Source organism: Micrasema longulum, unplaced genomic scaffold (assembly GCF_059751315.1).
Source record: "Micrasema longulum isolate JH-2025_06_02 unplaced genomic scaffold, ASM5975131v1 h1tg000574l, whole genome shotgun sequence".
Classification (NCBI taxonomy): Eukaryota; Metazoa; Arthropoda; class Insecta; order Trichoptera; family Brachycentridae; genus Micrasema; species Micrasema longulum.
In genome coordinates this window covers 142626-162794 of record NW_028277770.1, presented here as the reverse complement: position 1 = coordinate 162794, position 20169 = coordinate 142626, and the positions used below count along the sequence as shown (strand labels likewise).

Here is a 20169-nt window from a genome sequence, read left to right as displayed (position 1 = left end):
TCTAATTTTGAATTTCTTCTATTTTGATGTTTGGTAAGTACCATAAGGATGGGTCAAGGGAAGGATGGGAAAGAAAGGTAATCGGCCAGGAATAGTATCGATAAATGCTGTTATTTACACCGGGAAAATGCAATAATCGGAACACTGTGAAGTCGACTAATTTCTACACGAATTCATTTCTAAGGATTTTTTAGGACGATATGTGTGAAATTTGATAGGAAGTAGTTTTGCTTTTTGAATCCTCGTAGTACAAAAATATTGGTTCAGTTTACACCCGGAGATATCGGCTGCCTTCATTAAAATATAAATTTTTGACTATTTTACACAGCCTTTAAATCACAAGATCTCCTCGGGCACCGGCCACCATTCACCCCTGAGAGTTTCCCAACCCGAGAACCAACAAACCGAGTTAATCATCTGTCTATATCATTCAAAGCTGATGCGTGTTTCCTTGTTCCAGTTGGACACCCTGTTCGGGCGGCCGAAGAAGGGCGGCGCGGGCGACGAGCGCGACAGCCCGCCCGCGCCGCCCCCGCCGCCGGCGCCCGCGCCGCACGCCGACGCGCCCCCCGACGGCGCGCCCGCGGCGCCCGACGTCGGCGCGCAGCTGCGCCGCCTGGACGACCGCAGGCTGAACGACAAGTTCGACGAGATGCTGGTAAGTGAATGCAAACGGGGAAGGTAGATTAGGTGCTCGACTTTGTTACCGCCGTTTTCCTGTAAGCTGTGCATAGTCGCTTATTTGGACGATTTGCTCCTGAAATACACGGACGCAATTTCTGCAAGTAAAAAAATATCGATAAAAGTGTCACCCTGGATCACCCTGGATCACCCTGGATCACTATAGTAGTCCGCGCGAGTACTCTGGTGTCAAACATTTCGTCTGCCAATTGGTTTCTGATTTTTGTATTCTAATTTTATTTCAGGCTGATATGAATCTCTCAGAGGAGAAGAAAATCCCTCTTAAAAGCTGTTCGAGGGACCAGAAGGAAAAGATGTTGGTCGCCTACAAAGGTGGCAGTCAACAGGTGACCAAGGTAAGTCATCATTTTAACTATTTCTCTCTGCGTTTAAAACTTTCATTTAAATTAGTATTATTTTTGCTTTTAAAATTATTGTCAAAATATTTTCTAAGACTAACTTAGTGCCAAACACAAATACTTGGTAACCTCTCCCTTCGCGGTGATGTGTAGCTAGTACAAATTGCATCTAATAACTTTAGTATGTTGATGTCATTACCTAAATAAGAGACACGATTTTGACAGATATAGCCGTAATTTTCTAAATAAGAGACGCGATTTTGACAGATATAGCCGTCATTTCCTAAATAAGAGACGTGATCTTGACAGATATAGCCCTCATTTCCTAAATAGGAGACACGATTTAGACGGATATAACCGTCATTTCCTTAATAAGAGACGTGATTTTGACAGATATAGCCCCCATTTCATAAATAAGAGACACGATTTTGACGGATATAGCCGTTATGCCTTAAATGAGAGACGCAATTTTGACAGATATAGCCCTCATTTCCTAAATAAGAGACACGATTTGGACAGATATAGCCATTATTTCCTAAATAAGAGCCGCGATTTTGACAGATATAGCCGTCATTTCCTAAATAAAAGACGCGGTTTTGACGGATATAGCCGTCATTTCCTAAATAAAAGACACGATTTTGACAGATATAGCAGTCATTTCCGAAATAAGAGACGCGATTTTGACAGATATAGCCGCCATTTCCTAAATAAAAGCCGCGATTTTGACAGATATAGCCATCATTTCCTAAATAAGAGACGCCATTTTGACGGATATAGTCATTTCCTAAATACGAGACACGATTTTGACGGATATAACCATTATTTCCTAAATAAGAGACGCGATTTTGACAGATATAGCCGTCATTTCCTAAATAAGACGATATTTTGACAGGTATAGCCGTCATTTCCTAAATAAAAGCCGTGCTTTTGACAGATATAGTCGTCATTTCCTAAATAAGAGACGCGATTTTGACAGATATAGCAGTCATTTCCGAAATAAGAGACGCGATTTTGATAGATATAGCCGCCATTTCCTAAATAAAAGCCGCGATTTTGACAGATATAGCCATCATTTCCTAAATAAAAGACGCGATTTTGACGGATATAGCCGTCATTTCCTAAATAAGAAACATGATTTTGACGGACATAGCCGTCGTGTCTTAAATAAGAGACGCGATTTGCCAGCTATATCTGCCATAACTGCGAATGTGTTCTAAAATACAGAATTTTCTTTTCTTATTGGCGCAATAATTGGCAGCCGCCGGAAGGCTCCGGGTTTGATTCCCAGTTAAAAGATAAAAATTACACATGATATTTCTCAAGCCTGGATGTTTCGTGCTGTGATTCACCACTGTAATTGGGCGTCCTGGCTTGTCGTGGTGCAACAAAAATTTGTTTATTCTAGTTAAAATGACAACCCTTTTGTAGATATCTCAATATATTTTTGTTTCCAGGAGGGTAAATCCAAGTTTGACAAGCCGTCCGACTACACGACGTACCTGGGGCAGGCCGAGCTCAGCGTGAGCAAGCTGCACATGTGCCTGGAGAGTCTGCGCGTCGCCCTCACCAATAACCCCCTCTCCTGGCTGGAGGAGTTTGTCGAGGCCAGCGGCCTGGTCCAGCTGCTCGCGACGCTCAACTCTTGCTACAGGAAGTGAGTGTTTTTGCAACAGGCCGGCAACTTTCGCCCGCATTGTTGATAAGCCTAATCTGAGTATTACTAGCTCGAGTTGAATACATCCACTTCTCCGATCCATTTCATTGGTATTCGTAGTATGTGATATTAGTACCGGGTCAGCACCATGCGAAGCAACTGATAAAAGGGTACTTGCAAAGTTTTTCTTTTGACCTAATAAAGATCAGCCAAAATCAAGTGACGGTTATCACTAGAGCCGCCCGCCCAGCACACTGCAGATTGAACAAACACCGCGCTAGAATGAAACATCTTGATGTAGGTTCTGCAGTGCAGATGAGGAAACACCTCTACACATTGTATGTGAGTAGGACGCTTTGCATCATAAAAGGAGCCTCATCCTCGGGGGACCACTGGTTAAACCTGAGGATGTTAAAGAGCTCGCCCCCTACCTAATAGCCCGATCTAGGCTTGGAGGGGGAGATTTAGCAAAATGTAAACTCTCACCTTCCAAACAGTAGCCAGGCTCTTTATAGACCTGGGTTTGGAGGACGAGAACTATTCACGAGGACCCGCCACAATAGACATAACGTCACGTACTAAGAATTGTCTTCTTTAAATAAAAAAATATTAAATATTTGAATGTTTTTTTCCATGCTGCATCCAAGTTTAGGATTTTGGTTTTACAAGTAAGTATGTTTTCCTATGTAGAATATGGTGCTTTTTTTATCACAAAAGAATCAGCATCTTATTTTTAAGTTTACAATAAATTAGGCACCACGCCACAGGCTCACGGCTCTTCTATAATATTGACTTCGAGTATATGAGTTGGGATGTAGAATTTCCATAAAAAGGTATTTTTGTTTTTGTTGTAATCCTAGTAGTTATTTTTTTATCATAAAAAAACAGTGTCCTGAATTTTTTTTTTTTTTTTTAACAACGGGTCAGGAGGCCCAAATACAGTGGTGAATTGTAGCACACTATCGTCAAGCGAGGGTGTTACGGTTGGCCAGGCCATAAACTGCGGATGCCTCCTGAGAGCCTTCACCACGCTGCCTACTTTACGAGGCATCAGGTTCTCGACGTTCTGGACGTCCACTGCTGACTGTTCGTCGGCAGTTTATGTCAGAACTTCGGGACGAGAACCTGACTTGGGAGAAAGCAAAAGAGTTGGCAGCTTATAGAGATGCACGATGGCTTGGAATGATGATGATGATTGTAGCACCCAGGCTTGAGAAAAATCACATTTTGATTTTTTTTATTTTCACCGAGAATCGAACTCGGAACTGTTTTGTAGGTATTTCGCTTTGTGAAAACGGATCTCAATTGGTCTGGGTGTTGTGGTGTATTTTTCATAACTTTAAAAAAAAAAATATTTATTTATTTGACGGACTTATGCAGTCCATTCTAACGATGGTAAATACAATTTCTTATAATATTTTTTTTTTTCAATTTTATTTATTTATTCATATATATGTACATTACAAAATGGAATATCTTAATTCATACATATAGAAATAATTAAAATATTAGGTTAAATTAGGTATATATAAAAAATAACACATTAGTATACATAATATCCAAAGAATAATATGTGAAACAGTTAATGAATTTTGTAACGAAAACTCCCTCAGAGACGTAAAAAATGTCAATGTCTAAAGTGATATTGTTCAACATAGAGAGAGATAGCCCTTCCAACAGGCATAACCATTGGCAGGTTGGTCCGGTATATTGGAATATGAAACAGTCTATGCTGACGCTGTCTAAGATAATTATCCGGAACATAAAAGCTAATGCTCCGCATAATTTCAGGGTTGTGAATAATACCGCGCAACAATCGAAAGAAGTGCGTAGTTAAATACACATTCCTTCTAGTCTTCAAACTGCTGTAACCAAGCATACCCTGGAGGAACTCGGTGGGATAAAGCCATGGATAGTATCCGCACTCCCTCATGTAGAGAAACCGAAGAAATTTCTTCTGAACCCTCTCCACCATAAGAGAGTACTTCAACTCACACGGTCCCCAAATCATCGAGCCACTCTCGAGTCTACTTCGCACCAACGAGTTAAAAAGAATTCTCAGTACTCAGTAAATACAGGCACTAATAAAATAAAATATAACTAAATAAAATTAAAGCTAGGACAAAAAAATAAAATTACTACCTCAAGACAAGATCCGGTCTATCTTAGTGATTTTTTAAATCTATAAAGACTTGCACCAAAAAAGTCCAGATCTTGTCTCGAGTTTACAATATGACACAATCGGGACGTTGGTGCATGTAGCCATAGTTTGTGCTGTGTTGATCGAGGAACAGCACATTATTATTTCGCAACCGGCGGATTGGAACATTGAATGCCACTTGTTCCAGTAATGATGGCACATCAATTAAGCCATTCAGCAAATTAAACATAAATACGGAGTCAATGTTATTTCTACGTTTTTGTAGACTTGAGATTTTTAACATTGACTCCATTTCTCCGTGAGTGTAGTCTCCCCTCTCGAGGCCAATCATCCATGCTACTTTTCTTAGCAAACGATGTTGCAACTATTCGATATGATTTATCCGGCCTGCATAGAAGGGAGACCAGATCACGGATGCATATTCTAAAAGAGGACGAACAAGTGAGCAATAGTAATAATTTTATAATTGTGTTTGATTTTGCAGTGAAGAAAAAGCCGTCCAGGAAAGAACCAAGTACGACCGTCCGCAGTACGAGTGTATACGATGCCTCAGCGCCATTATGAACAACACAGTGGGCATACGCGCCGTGTTCGCACGCAAGGATGCTCTCATTGTCCTCGCCCGGAGTCTCGACTATGAAAAGCCGCAGTGCATGCTGGAGGCAGCTAAGGTACGCTTGAAATGAGTTTTGAAAATCTTGAAGATGAAAATAAAATTGCTCTTTGGAGTCTTCATCCCTCTGAGACAAGCTTCTCTTCTAAAACAAACATTTTTCAAAAAGGCTATTGAAATTCCATGAATATTAAAAAATCTCAAAGTGTTACTACAAAGACTTTAAATGTCAATTTTATTTTTATGTAATTAAATTTTTGCATGCATATTACATTTCCTCACTTTATCGTATTCAGAAAACATAGTCATACATTATAAGTATTAAAAACAAAGATTTTCTAACATTAAAAGATCAATTGAGTTTTCATATATTAAGTAAAAGATGTAAACATAAAGGTGACAAAAAATATATAAATAAAACACTTGTGAGAAAAGAATATTTGTCAACATTTGCGTTTTCCATGGAGGTTATTATTGGTAATAAATAAAAGTACCGAATGCACACTCTGAGTCATTCGTGCACACATATATGAATGTAAACATATACACACATGCATACGCACATTTACATGCATGTATAAAACATATACAAACACATACGTTAAATGCGGTACATTTACATACTTTTTATTTATTTATTTTATTTTATTTGGGGAATCAACAGTTCTACATACAATATTTGAGTTTGTCCAAATGTTCATAGACAAATTACTGGATTTCACCCCCTCGGGAGTCATTAAGATCAACAAATTACAACAGGGATGAGAATACCTTAAATAAGGGATTATGGAAGTCTAGGCATTTACAGGGCTTATGACCTGTCATTGGCTGGTTTAAGTGGCCACTTTACACACTGTAACATTCACCATTTTGCCTATGTTTTAACATCCATATTTCTTCAGTTCTTCCATTTGTTGATTTAAGTGAAGTTGAAGAGCTGAAAGCTTTACTGTTGTGAAGAGATCATCAGACTGAATTATTTTACATACTAGGCAATGCCTGAAAACAATTTTTCAATTTTTACAAACTCAAACATTTGGACAAACTCAAATATTGTAATGAAACCAACTGGTCCAAGAAGAAGTTTAAAAAATTTAAAAAAATCAACTCCCCGGGTAGCTGTTTATATTAACATATTACAACAGACATGAAGAACATTTAAGAGAAGGTAATATAGAAGTCCAGGGATTTACAGGCCTTATGACCTGTCAATGGCTGGTTTAAGTGGCCACTTTACACACTGTGTAACATTCACTATTCTGCCTATATTCGAACATCTATATTCCTTCAGTTCTTTCATCTGTCGATGTTTGTGAAGTTAAAGAGCTGAAACCTTTATGTATGCGGGTGAGATTCATCTAATTGAATTATTTCACCTGCATACTAGGCAATGCCTGAAAATGTCATTTTTTCAATTTCTATACTTCTTCGTGGACCAGGTGGATTTATCAACAATATTTTGAGTTTGTCCAAATTTTTGTAGACAAGGACTGGATTCAACTCCCTGGGGAGCTGTTTATATTAACGTATTACAACAGAGATGAAGAACATTTAAGATAATGTAATATAGAAGTCTAGGCTCAATGTCAATGGCTGGTTTAAGTGGCCACTTAAACCAGCCATTGACAGGTCATAAGCCCTGTAGATGCCTAGACTTCTATATTACCTTCTCCTAAATGTTCTACATCTCTGTTGCTATATGTATAACCTGGCTTTATTTTTTTTATTTTTTTATTTATTTTTTTATTTCTTAAGTTAGCTTATATTAAAACTAATATAAACTATTATGTACATTTACATCATCTATATATATTTACATTTCCTTACAGTAACTTATACATTTATTTTTAAATTCTTTCAGACACTTTTCATTCTTCATACATTCAGGCATCTCATCATACATTTTTAAACCCTTATACATCAAACAATTTTGCGACTCAGCTCTTTTAAATAATGGTAGTTTTATTTTATCCTTTTGTCTAGTAGCATATTCATGACAATTTTTGTTTAAGACAACTTTATCCTTAAAATATTTTGGTAATTTATCGTGAAAAAATTTATGTATAAATATCAACATATTAAATTTAAGTCTCCTTCTTACAGATAACCACTTTAGTTCATCTCTCATTTTTTTTACATTGCTATATTTATTTTTCTTAAGAACTATTCTCATCGCTTTATTTTGTAAAATTTCTAGTTTATTTAAATTTCCTTCGTTTGCTAGAAATAATATTGTTGAGCAGTAATCTATATGTGGAAGAATGATTGTTTTGTAAATTAGTTCTGCAGTATCTTTATTTAATTTATTATTTATTTTTTATTTATTTATATGTATTATAAACTACCCAAGATGTACGTACATTCAGCAATTATCCCAAATAATCAACTCCATGAAGAAGTTTTCTGTATAAATGCAATGTGCAGTTAAAAATAACTACATTAATACTGAGTCCATTAAATTTTTTTAAGTCACATCTAATAAATCAATTTAAGGTTTAATTGTTTTTACAAGTTGGGATACAAAAAAAATAATTTAATCTGGTATAGCGAAGAGAACAACGGAAACCAATATTTTATTGTAATGTATTTATTTCTGTTCCCAGGTATTGGCTGCAACCTGCCTCATCCCGAACGGCCACGAGCGAGTCCTGGAAGCCGTCACCACCACAGGAGAGTTTAAAAATCAGGAGCGCTTCCATCCCATCGTCAGGGCGCTCGCTATGAGGAAGTCTTCCGATGGGCTCAAGGTAACCCATATTTTTTCAATGCGAGTTCGGTACATCCTGCGACTATCTCAAAAACTCTTTTGATGTGCTGCTAAAAATGCCTACATTACGATAGAGATCATTAACATGTTTGTAGACACATCTTCTTATAAGATCCACTCATAGGGAAAAAAAAACAACCTATGCGGACGACTTAGGAATTTTATATGAAAACAAAAATGACATTGAAACGACTAAAACCATCAACAATGACGTGCAAAAACTATTAGAATGGACAAACAAAAACTTCTTAACACTAATGCCAAGAAATGCAATATAATACATTTCAAAACACAAAAGAAGAACCATAACATGAACATAAAAATAAACAACGAAACTCTTAAAGAACTAGAACATGTGACTTACCTAGGACTCACAATGGACAGACAATAAAAATGGACAAAACACATAGACGGACTCACTAAAGTAATGGCATCACTACATAGCCTCTTCTACAAAATTAAAGATTTTATACTGAGAAAGGAAAAAATTATGATGTACGAAGCCTATGTCAATAGTAAATTGAGTTACATGATCGTTTTCTGGGGAACTGGTAACAAGACAGACATAACAACAATACAAAGACAACAAAATAAAATTCTTAAACTAACATACAACCTACCCTACCTGGCCTCTACGACTGAACTGTACAAAAAAACACACCAGTTTGACATAAACTACTTGACTAAAATTGAGACTTTAAAAATTGTGCACAAAATAACACTGGGAAAGATACAAGACGATGACATAATATTAGCCAAAAATGCTGACATACACAAATATAACACCAGACAACAACAACACTATCATATTGAAAAAGCAAAGACAAACACAGGACAGTCAAAAATACTACATAATGGGCTTAAAAACTACAACGACTTACCTTACTACTTGAAAACTTTTACTGGAGACAAATTTAAAATCAATCTGAAAAAGCACATGACTGAACTAACTAGACTAGACGAGACATAAAATGACTAGACAATATAAAATTTCTAATGTAACCCTAACGGGTTTTTTAAAATTGTAAATAAATAAAAAAATATAAAAAATATGGACGCATATCGTAATTTTATTATTTTTTGGAACATTCACTTCCGATTGGACGGTAGTTGATGGTTTGAAGTTAATCTAATTTGACCTACATACTGGGACCGTTGCCGACTGTTTTTTATAGGGACACGATACCCTATCTTATCATATCCTTGATCTCTTCCCCTTTCCTTTTTCCTCTTTCCTCTTTGTTCCTTTTTCCCATTGAGCAATAGTATTGATTCCTGGTAATTTAAAATGAATATAATAAAAAAATACTTGCTACCGGCTGGCTGGGTATCGATTTAAAGAACGATTGCGGTGGAAGCAAATTCGAAATTCCGTTCCAGCGCCGTACTGACCGCGCAGTCCGGGCGCAGGCGCAGACTTCAATTCTCACTAGGCAACGGAAGCAATCGAAACACACCAATACGTTTTTTGCCATGTAGTTTAGATGCGATGCGAACGAAACGCCGCGCCGCGCCGCGCAGCAGATGCGATTTTGGTATTTTGGCGCTGAACACAATATTATAATTATTATTTTGTGGTGGAGTAGGAATACAAAATAAAATTTAGAATTTAATTTAAACATTATATCAATATAATGTTGATTTGTATTAAGAAAAAAGTTTATAATCTATTACATATTTTTATTTTTCTGGTTCAAATAATGACCAATTTTTTTTTGTTGAAAAGTCAAGTTTTTTAACAAGATAATATCAATTTGGTTTCACTGCATTTTAGTCGAATAAAATATAACGCCACAAAATACTCGCAGTTATTTATTATATTATATATAGTGAAGTTGGTTAATTTGTTATTTCAATTTATTACTAGACATGTGAAATTATTGGTATTATTTCTAATTATATATGTGTTTAGTTTATCTTTAATTTCTTAAGGGCAGTGTATATTATTATGTACCAATAACTTATATACTAATTGCTTCCCTAATCAAAAACCCCAAACGTGTTTTGTTCTAGGTTGTTTGCATGCAACTGTTAAATGCAATTATCACGGAGCCTGACGACTTGGATTTCCGTATGCACCTTCGCAACGAAGTCATGAGATCGGGTTTCTATGACATAATTGGTAAGTGTACCGCAATTTTGACCTGTATTTTGTACTGATTTCATACAAAATTTTCACCATTTTACTTTACGATGAAAGTATAGCATTTTCTCTTTTGACATCTATGGAAATTCCTCCAAAGATCGTACAGTTCTTCCAACTGAAGATACAATAAAAAATATATACGGTAAAACCTCGTTTTTACGTTCCTCGATTTTACGTTTTCCCGCTTTTTACACCGAAATGTTCAGGACCCATTTTTCTTCACGCATTCTCATACAAATATTCCCCCCAATTAACGTTTTTTACATTTTTCATAACCCCAGTTTCACGCTTAAAAAATTTCCGAATTCATTTGATGTGTCGAAAGATCCTAAATTATGTCGCAATAACGATGCCGCGGCCCGCGCGCCACCGCGTATGTCACGCGAATGAAGAATAAAAACAGGTAAACAACTAATAAAAGATAAATAATTGACTTAATCAAAATTCAAAGCAGTTGCAGTGTATTGACCTTTTTGTTCAAGTGTCTTCCTTTAGGGTTAGTCTTAGTTTTCATTTTAACAAATACGTCATATTGTCTTGCACAAATCATACACAGTTGACAAACGTTTAGAAACAATAACGTTTTAATATCATGAAATTTCGATGCTTAAAACATAACAATATAAATATTTAAAGTTATAAAACATATGGTTTAAAAAGCCGCGATCTATATGACAGTTGTTTTTAGTGATGCCATAGAAAAAAAAGTGATACCGTATTAATAAAATTTCCCAACATTCAGGGGAAAAAATATTTTGTGTTATTTTATGCAAATTCAAAATTCCATTTTCGTTTTTTTTTTATTTACACATAAAATAAGTTTAACACGCTATTTTTAAATCTAATGAAAAAACATATTGCATAATATTGTTTGAAAATATATAAAAATATTTTTAGTGAATTTATTGAGAATAGGTAAAAAGAATATTGACATTTTCCACTTATCGCCGTTTTTATATTTTTTTTTGGAAGTATATGTACACTATAGTGTAGCAAATCAATTTATTTTTATGTAATTCCTATTTTTTCCATACATTTTTCATTTCCTCACTTTAGCGTTTTCCTCAGTTTTACACTTTTTTATCTTGCTCCCTTGAAAAACGTAACAAGGGGGTTTTACTGTATAATGTATGTGTGGACTCTTTACCTGTATTTATGTATGATTGTCTGTTTTTTTTGTGAACTTTGTAAACAAATTAAACCTTTATTAATGCGGTGAGATTCATCTGAGTGAATTTATTTACCTGCGTACTGAGAAACGCCTGAAAATATTTTTTTACTTCTTGGACCAGTTGCTTCAATCAATAATGTTTTGACCAAATATTTGTAGACATGGCTGGATTCCACTCCCTGGGGAGTTGTCAAGAATGAAATTTATCGCAACAGAGAGGGAAAACATTTTTGAGAATGGAAAAGAGAAGCCTAGACATTTACAGGGCTTATGGCCTGTTATTAGTTGGTTTAACGCTGTGTAACATTTACACATCCATATTTGTGTGTTTGAACATCCGTTTTCTTAAATTATTCCAACTGTTGATTTGTGAGCCAATGACGGGTCGTAAGCCCTGTTAATGCCTAGACTTCGAAATCCCCCGTCTCTAGTAAGTTCTTCATCTCTGATTTTGGACAAACTCAAAATATTATATTTTTATTTGAATTTGAAGTGAGCAGCTCAAAAAAGCTGGTATGCCTAAATCTATTTTAACGAAAGTTATGTAGTCGTTGGCGTATCTTAACTTTACCAAAACAAATCTAGTCCATTTTGAAGACATTGAGACTACACATTGAGACCAGCTCTTGTGGAAGCTCATTCCTTCCATCAACAACCCTATTGCTCCGTGGGCTTAGGTTAAATCTGGTTTCCTCCATCTTGAGACTGACCTCGATACTTTGTTTTGTTGAAACGTGCGATCCAAATTCTGGCAGCTATAGTGAGTGTTCATAATGTGATTTTTCCTTGCAGAGGACTTGAGGAAAACAGCCGAGGGTCCCATGTTGATTCAAATGAATGTTTTTGACCAGCACGCTGAAGAAGACCATGACGAATTTATGACCAAATTTGATAATGTCAAGTAAGTATTATTCTATCATTACTAGGTTCGCTGTAAGTACTCAGTAATGTGTGGTTGTCCGTCGCGTGGTCTAATGGTTTCTAAACGTTGGCCTACTATGCAGTAGGTCTCGGGTTCGATTCCCGAGACCTCTTGAATGGTAGGCAAACACGATGACCATTACACCACAATGCCGACCAAGTGGTGTTCTTTTTCTTTTGTTATTTGTCACCATTTTATGTTGTGCACAAGTGTCCTGTATTTTGTTTTATTTTATTTTATTTAGAAAACATACAGTCACACATAAAAAGTATTACAAACAACAATTTTTTAACATAAAAAGACCAATTAAGTTTTCATAAATTATGCAAAAGATATAAACATTAAATGAAACAAAAAATAAATAAATAAATAAGAATTTCAAGTTAGAAAAGAATAATTGTTGACATTTGCGTTTTCCATGGAGGTAATAAATTAAAATACCAAATGTACACTCCGAGCCATCCACGCACACACATGAACGCACATATAAAACATACACAAACATATACATTACATGCGGCACTTATACATAGCATAAACCACTCGAGATGCACATTCAGCAACTATCCCAAATAATCGACCCCATGAAGAAGTTTTCTGTACAAATGCAACGCGCAGTTAAAAATGTCTACATCGATACCGAGTCCATTATAATTTCTACAGGTACGTCTAATGAACGAATTTTATTATATTTTGTTAATATGATAAGCCGTTAAAAAGATCCTTTATGATCTCTCTTCATCAATATGGCGTAAGAAATGTATTTCGTTTTCCAAGAGATAAAAGCATAAAGGAGATATATTCCGAGACAAATATAATTCCTTTTAGTATTTTACCTTCATATGAAATAACTAACACTTTTTTACAAATTTTGCAACATAAATTAAACTCAAATTTAGCGCTTACTTTTAACAGTGATATACATAACCATCGCACACGATCTCATAACTGTCTACATTTACCCCCTGTACACTCCTCTAAATTCGGATTGAGGTCACTCCTCTACATTGCCTCTACTCAATATAACCTCCTGCCTATTCACTTTAAATCAATTTCTTACCAGTCTACGAAAGGAAATCAAATAACACTAAAAAATCATTTCCTCAAATTATTTCTCGATAACCCTTAACCCATGTGATTTAATGTTAAATAATATATTATAATTTGTTTTTTAAAAGGTCTCCGAGATATGTCCATTTTTGTTTTAATTATGTTCAACAAAATGTATTTTTATTTTTTATCTGATAATCTTTAATTGTATCAATCCCAGAATGAGTTTGCTAACTCATGGGAATACAATTGTGTTTTTGTACATTTTTGTATTTTGAAAAAAAATAAAAAAATAAAATGGTTGTTATCTGTCGACACTAAATTTCAAAATTTTATCTCGCATGTTTCAGGTTGGAGTTTGACGACATAAATGAATGCTTTGAGCTGGTGAAAAACGTGACGTTGGATACGTCGTCCGAACCCTACCTCCTGTCCATACTGCAACATCTATTATTTATAAGAGATGATCACGACATTAGGTAAGTCAGATAATCAATTTTCAAGGCATATCATATCAAAAATAATGAAATACCATTTTTTCAAAATTTTGGATCATAAATTCATTTATAACTACAAGTCTCCTGAAATTTCAATGATAACTGAATCATATCAATTATTGGTGCGACATCAATTGTCTTCAACTTAACATTGACAAATGTAAAATAATATCTTTCTCGCAACGAAAAAAATCTATACAATTCAACTACAAACTAAAAAATACTTCCCTTTCAATGGTTTTGTGGGGGTCGTTGTGGCCTTTGGCTTACCTGTCGGGTCTCTCTGTACACGCTGTGTGTCACTTTTATACGCACAGGCGTGTGCGTGAGGTAGGATTAGGCAATCGTCCCTTTTACCTGCATCCGTCCGCTCGGGGCCTCGCGTCCCTGCTGGAGCCTGCAATCGGTCCCGTCGGTGCCTTACTTCCTCTCGCTCAACACCCTACTACGTTCTTTTCAGAAGGTGGCGGGAAAAAGGATTCACATATATATTATCACACAAGAAATAAGAACGGCTTACTTACATGGATAACACTATTTATTTTATAAGAAAACTGGCGTGTAATACAAAGATATTTTATTACACGTTCAATGAAATCTAACTTACTTCGAATTTATATCTAACACGTGTTTTATAGAAGACTTATTTTATGTGAGGAAGTACGGCAGTCGAGTTTCGGACAAGGAGAGAAGGACGGGCCTTGAACTTCGCGCCTTTTATAGCCTTTGTTCTGGTCGCCCTCTATTTCCGGCTGGGTATCGAACCGCAGGCTGGTAACTTAACGAGCTGCGTTCGCTTGCGTGGTTTCGCTCCTTGGTAGGTCCTTGAGGATTGTTTATGACGGAGGCGCCACAGTTTCGTCAATAAAGGATCTTGGCATTACTTTAGATAGTAAACTCTCCTATCGTGAACACATTGATAATATTGTAAACAAATCTCTCAAACTTCTCTGTTTTATCAATAGAGTGACGGCGAACTTCAAAAATATTAATACCATCAAAACTCTTTATTGCTCACTAGTTCGACCCCATCTAGAATACGCTTCTCCTATTTGGTCTCCATTCTACAGGACTCATATTGACCATATCGAGTCTGTCCAACACCGTTTTCTAAGAAAAGTGGCATGGTAGCTCGGATTACAAAGGGGTAATTATTCCTATTTTGAAATAGAGCAATCTCTTAATCTGTCTTCATTGGAGAGACGTAGAACTGAGATGGACCTTATATGCATTTTCAAAATACTTAATGCTTTAAGTGATGTCCCATCTCTGTTGCAATCAATTTCTTTTCATGTTCCCAACCGTGTCACCAGAAGTCAAAATCTGCTATTTATAAGAGCAACTTTGGTTTTTATGCGCCAATGTCCCGAATATGTAGATTAGTCAATTTTTCACACGACTTGGAATTTTTTGGGATAGATTTTCCGGCTTTTCGTAGATCTCTTCACGACTAAACAGTGTGGGATGAAGTTGGATTGGCATGGTTTAGCTCGAAGTCTTGGGTCTTTCATTTTTATGAATATATTGTATACAATTATTGTTTTGCCCTTGTTTGTCTTTGCTTAATAGTTTTGTGTTCTTTTTGTTCAGTTTCTTGCATTTATGTTTCTTCATGTAACTGTTGTAATTGGCTTAGGGCCGTACTAAGATTAAAAGTAAGAAAATAAAATATTAAAATTAGACAACTTAGAAATCTTAGATATTAAAAAAGCGATTCATAATAAGAAAACAATAATTAATAACCAAATAAACAATATTTCTTTTAGTCCTCTCCTGGCTTACTTCGAAAATAATGATATCAAATTACCACCCGTGTAAGAAAAAACCACTTAATTTATTGGGTCCACGTGTTGTATTTAGTGAACATGATAGAAATAAAATAAAAAGGAACTAATTCATTAGTAACGTAAACCTTGACAAAGAAGCTTGTTTGCTTTGAAACCGGTCGGTGAAAAATAAAAATTAGTGGTCAAAAACAAAGTTGTTTTATTTATTTTATTATTTTATTGTAATATTTAAACCCTTTTTATTGTATACACGGACAATGTCCGTTAATAAACAAATAAATAAATTTTCGGAAACAGAGTTTCATGTTTGCATGAAAAAACTGATAAAATCGATTTGATCCGTACATGATCAGTGATCATTAATTTTCCATCACTATTGGCATTAGTTTGGCAGCTGTCATTTAATCAAGCTATATTTTAAGGACTATAGTTTATGATAATATGTAAACAGATTTTCATGATAATTTGCGCTCCATGAAATTTTGATTCCTTATCAATAATATGCATATAATTTCAGACCGGCTTACTACAAGCTGATAGAAGAATGCGTCACACAAATAGTTCTTCACAAGAACGGATGTGACCCGGACTTCAGAGCCACGTCTAGATTTAATATTGACGTACAGCCTTTAATAGAAGGCTTAATAGGTATGTATTTTATTTTAGAACTTCAAAGTCTTTAAACTAATATTTTACAAAAAACCTTTAATAGCCTTTAAAGTACTCCCCACTGGAGCTAATGTATTTGTCCAATCTTCATTCCACTGTTGGCAACATTTTTGAAATTCGTTTTCTGTGATGCTTGACAGCGCTCTTTTTTTTCTTCTTCAGCTCAGCGATATCGGCAAAACGCTATGCTTTCGTGTCTTTTCATTCGGGACCATTTAAATTTAAATAGACAGGCGCCGTGGCGCAGTTGGTTAGACGGCTAACTGTGAGACTGGCATCGCGGGGTTTGATTGCTGCCAGTTGCAAGAAAGAAATCCAAGAAAGGTTTTTTTCTCAATTGGTCTGAGTGTTGTGATGTATTTTTCATAGCTTCCTTCCACATCCTCTCTTTCCTACACCGCTGATAAGCCTTTGAAATAGAGGCTTTGCAGGTTATTCCTTAAAAAAAAAAGAAAATAATGTCACGCGTCTTGACTTACAATTACTAAGGCCAAACACGTCATGTTTTTAAAAGACATTATTTTTTAATCATTTATTTTTTCAAGTTATGCATGAAAACATTTTCTCCACAATATCCATTTTGATTTTGAAAATGCAATGATTTTTTTTATTGCCATTCGTAGTATGTGATATTTCTCTATCGGCTAAAAGTGTTTTGTTTTTTACTGCAGAAAAATCCAGACAGGAAGACGAGAGGAGGACCGAGGAGCTGAACCAGAAACTAGAGGCCGCATTGGCTGCGCGACAGGAGGCCGAGGCCAAGTTGGCTCACCTGGAGACCAGGCTCAAGGACCCCTCTTCACCGTCCATAGCGGCCATCGCCAAGGTAATCAAAGCGATAGTCCGGATTGGGAAGCAAAAGCCGGAGGGGCGACGGAGACTGAGAGGAAGGAAAAGAATAACGAGCAAAGAGTCCTGGTTCTGAGCTTTTTGTATGGAATTGGGAAAACAAGGGTGAAAGTAGGATGAATCCTGTTGAAATACGATCTTTGTGTGGTCAAGCTACGCATGGTAGGTGTAGAAGAGATGAGCATTATTAATAAAATCCAGAAAGGGGTGCTGCGTTAGTTTGGACACGTAGAACGAATGGACAACGAAAGAATGGCTAAATAGATTTACGATGCGATTGTTGAAGGATGCAGAAATTGAGGAGGACCGAGAAAGACATGGGATGACCAAATCCAAAAAATACTTGAAGATAGACATGTCAACAGCGGAATAATCGGTATTATTATTATGGATAACTTATATAGCGCCATTTTCATAATATAATACCTCAAGGGCGCTTTACATAGTGATTCTAAAGTAAAATAAATTTAATTGAAGCTTTTAAATTTGTAATTTAATTAAAACAATTTATTTTGTTGTCACATGCTACGGATTTATTCAAATGATTTAGAGAACAAGTGGGTTTTAAGTTTTTTCCGAAATATCACTTCACTTTCACAGCCTCGCACCTCTGCTGGGAGAGCATTTCATGCCATAGGGCCTGCGACCGCAAATGCTCATTCACTAAATTTAGTGCGCTGTTTGCGTAGAGGTATAATATACTTTTCCTCTCGCCGTAGACGTAGCAGATCTAAGCGTGAGACGCCTTTCAGCTAGTTCATCTGGAATGCATAGTTCCCTTAGATATTCCGGAGCAGAGTTGTGCAGTGATTTATACATAAGCCAACAGAGTTTGTATTCGACCCTCTGTGGAAAACGTAGCCAGTGTAGTTCCCGAAGTAGTGGAGTGATATGACTGAACTTAGAGATTCCGAAAATAAGTCTCACTGCAGCATTCAATACAGATTGTAGGCGAGTCATTTCGTTCATTGGTAGAACTGTATAGATACCATTACAATAATCGACTCTAGACACTACAAACGCATTTATTAATTGACAGGCGGCATCAACCGGCAAATTTTTGCGTATGCATTTAATTTGTCTCAGCTGGTAGAAGCATGAACTTATCGTTCTACCAATTTGAGTGTCAAGAGAAAGGTGAGAATTGAGTAAAACTCCCAGTAGTTTAACGGTGGGTAAAGCGGTACTCCCTACATTGGGTAGGGCTGTATCCTGGATCAAATTCTGTCGTCTGGCTGAAGCCACCCATAGTTGTCCCGTTTTTGATGGGTTTAATTTTAGTTTGTTTTCAGCCATCTAGTTTCATATTTTCTCGATGCATCCATCAATCATTTGGGATGAATGTAATAATGCTCTAGTTTAGTCAGATTGTGATAAATCAAATACCTATGTGCAGTACTTTCGCCGTTATCTGATTCCTCTGTGTGACAGTGGAGTAATAATTAGTTCAAGATTGCATGTTGTTTTAATTATTTTAATTTTCTTTTTCAGAATTTATCAGTTCCGGGCGGTGGGCCCATGCCGCCACCTCCTCCACCCATGCCAGGTAATATAAATAATATTTTAAATAATTATGCGCGTGGTGAATTTAGATGTTTTTAATTGTGTTGTTTTGATAATTATTGTACTAAATGTGTGTATACATATTGGACCAATATTTCGGCAGTCAGATGAAAAACAAAAATGACACCCTATCAAAGTGTTTAGTCCAGTTTAAAACTAAAAAACAGCACTAAAATATTTTAGTTTGTAGATTGAATCCAAGTCTTATTTCAGTTCTACCAAACATTTTTTTTATGACTCATGGTCTCTTCTGCCATCTGACTACCGATTTATGATTCTTGCATTTAAAATTTATTACTGGTCCATCGAGCCGGATTTAATTAATAGTCTTTCGTGTCGGATATTATTATTGGTCTTCCAAGCCTGATTTTATTTTTTGTTCTTTCAAGGTGTATTAATTTATTATTCGTCCTTCGAGACAGATTGTACTGTTAGTCATTTAAGCCTGATTTTATTATTTGTTCTTTCAAGGTGTATTATTTTATTATTGGTCCTTCGAGGCAGATTTTACTGTTAGTCATTTAAGCCTGATTTTATTTTTTGTTCTTTCAAGGTGTATTATTTTATTATTGGTCCTTCGAGGCAGATTTTACTGTTAGTCATTTAAGCCTGATTTTATTTTTTGTTCTTTCAAGGTGTATTATTTTATTATTGGTCCATCGAGACAGATTATACTGTTAGTCATTTAAGCCTGATTTTATTTGTTGTTCTTTCAAGGTGTATTATTTTATTATTGGTTCTTCGAGACAGATTTTACTGTTAGTCATTTAAGTTTGATTTAATTATAGCTCATTTGAGTCTTTTTTATTATTGGTCCTTCGAACCTGACTTTATTATTGGTCCTTCAAACCTGACTTTATTATTGGTCCTTCGAGCCGGATTTTGATTTATTATGCGGTTTTTTTTTCAGTAGTATCGCTGTTAACTGATGTTATTTTATTTCTAGGAATGGGTCCGCCACCACCCCCAATGCCAGGAATGTGCGGGCCACCTCCACCTCCAATGCCAGGTAGTAAATAAATGAATTTTTCGTGCTCCACTGAAATTATTGATTTGTAAAAAAATATGCCCTGCCCATGGGAGATTATAAGCACTTGGACTAACTTCATTCAAAAAACGAAGGAATAAAAGAGATATCTAGACCCCATTGCCCCAGCAAGAGATGTAACGATTCAATACTATAGGGAAATATCACCTTTTTTTTTTACAATTTTAAATTAATAAGGGTCTATAAAATACTGTCAAGTAAAAAAATAATTCTTCTATTAGTGCATAAAATA

At 35.8% G+C, this 20169-nt stretch overlaps 1 protein-coding gene across 8 annotated transcripts in view; it reads left to right on the top strand.

Annotated features, from left to right (window-relative positions):
• The window catches only part of LOC148280506 (protein diaphanous-like), an 85982-nt gene that overhangs the window by 40172 nt on the left and 25641 nt on the right, over window positions 1-20169 (top strand). For all 8 annotated transcript variants that reach the window (XM_088228267.1, XM_088228268.1, XM_088228269.1 and 5 more), the window contains 12 exons: window positions 461-658; window positions 927-1037; window positions 2495-2694; window positions 5340-5526; window positions 8072-8215; window positions 10249-10357; window positions 12345-12453; window positions 13875-14003; window positions 16326-16456; window positions 17149-17303; window positions 18818-18872; window positions 19836-19898. In XM_088228267.1, the coding sequence (XP_088084393.1) occupies window positions 461-658; window positions 927-1037; window positions 2495-2694; window positions 5340-5526; window positions 8072-8215; window positions 10249-10357; window positions 12345-12453; window positions 13875-14003; window positions 16326-16456; window positions 17149-17303; window positions 18818-18872; window positions 19836-19898 (1591 nt within the window). The remainder of the gene's footprint in view (window positions 1-460; window positions 659-926; window positions 1038-2494; window positions 2695-5339; window positions 5527-8071; window positions 8216-10248; window positions 10358-12344; window positions 12454-13874; window positions 14004-16325; window positions 16457-17148; window positions 17304-18817; window positions 18873-19835; window positions 19899-20169) is intronic.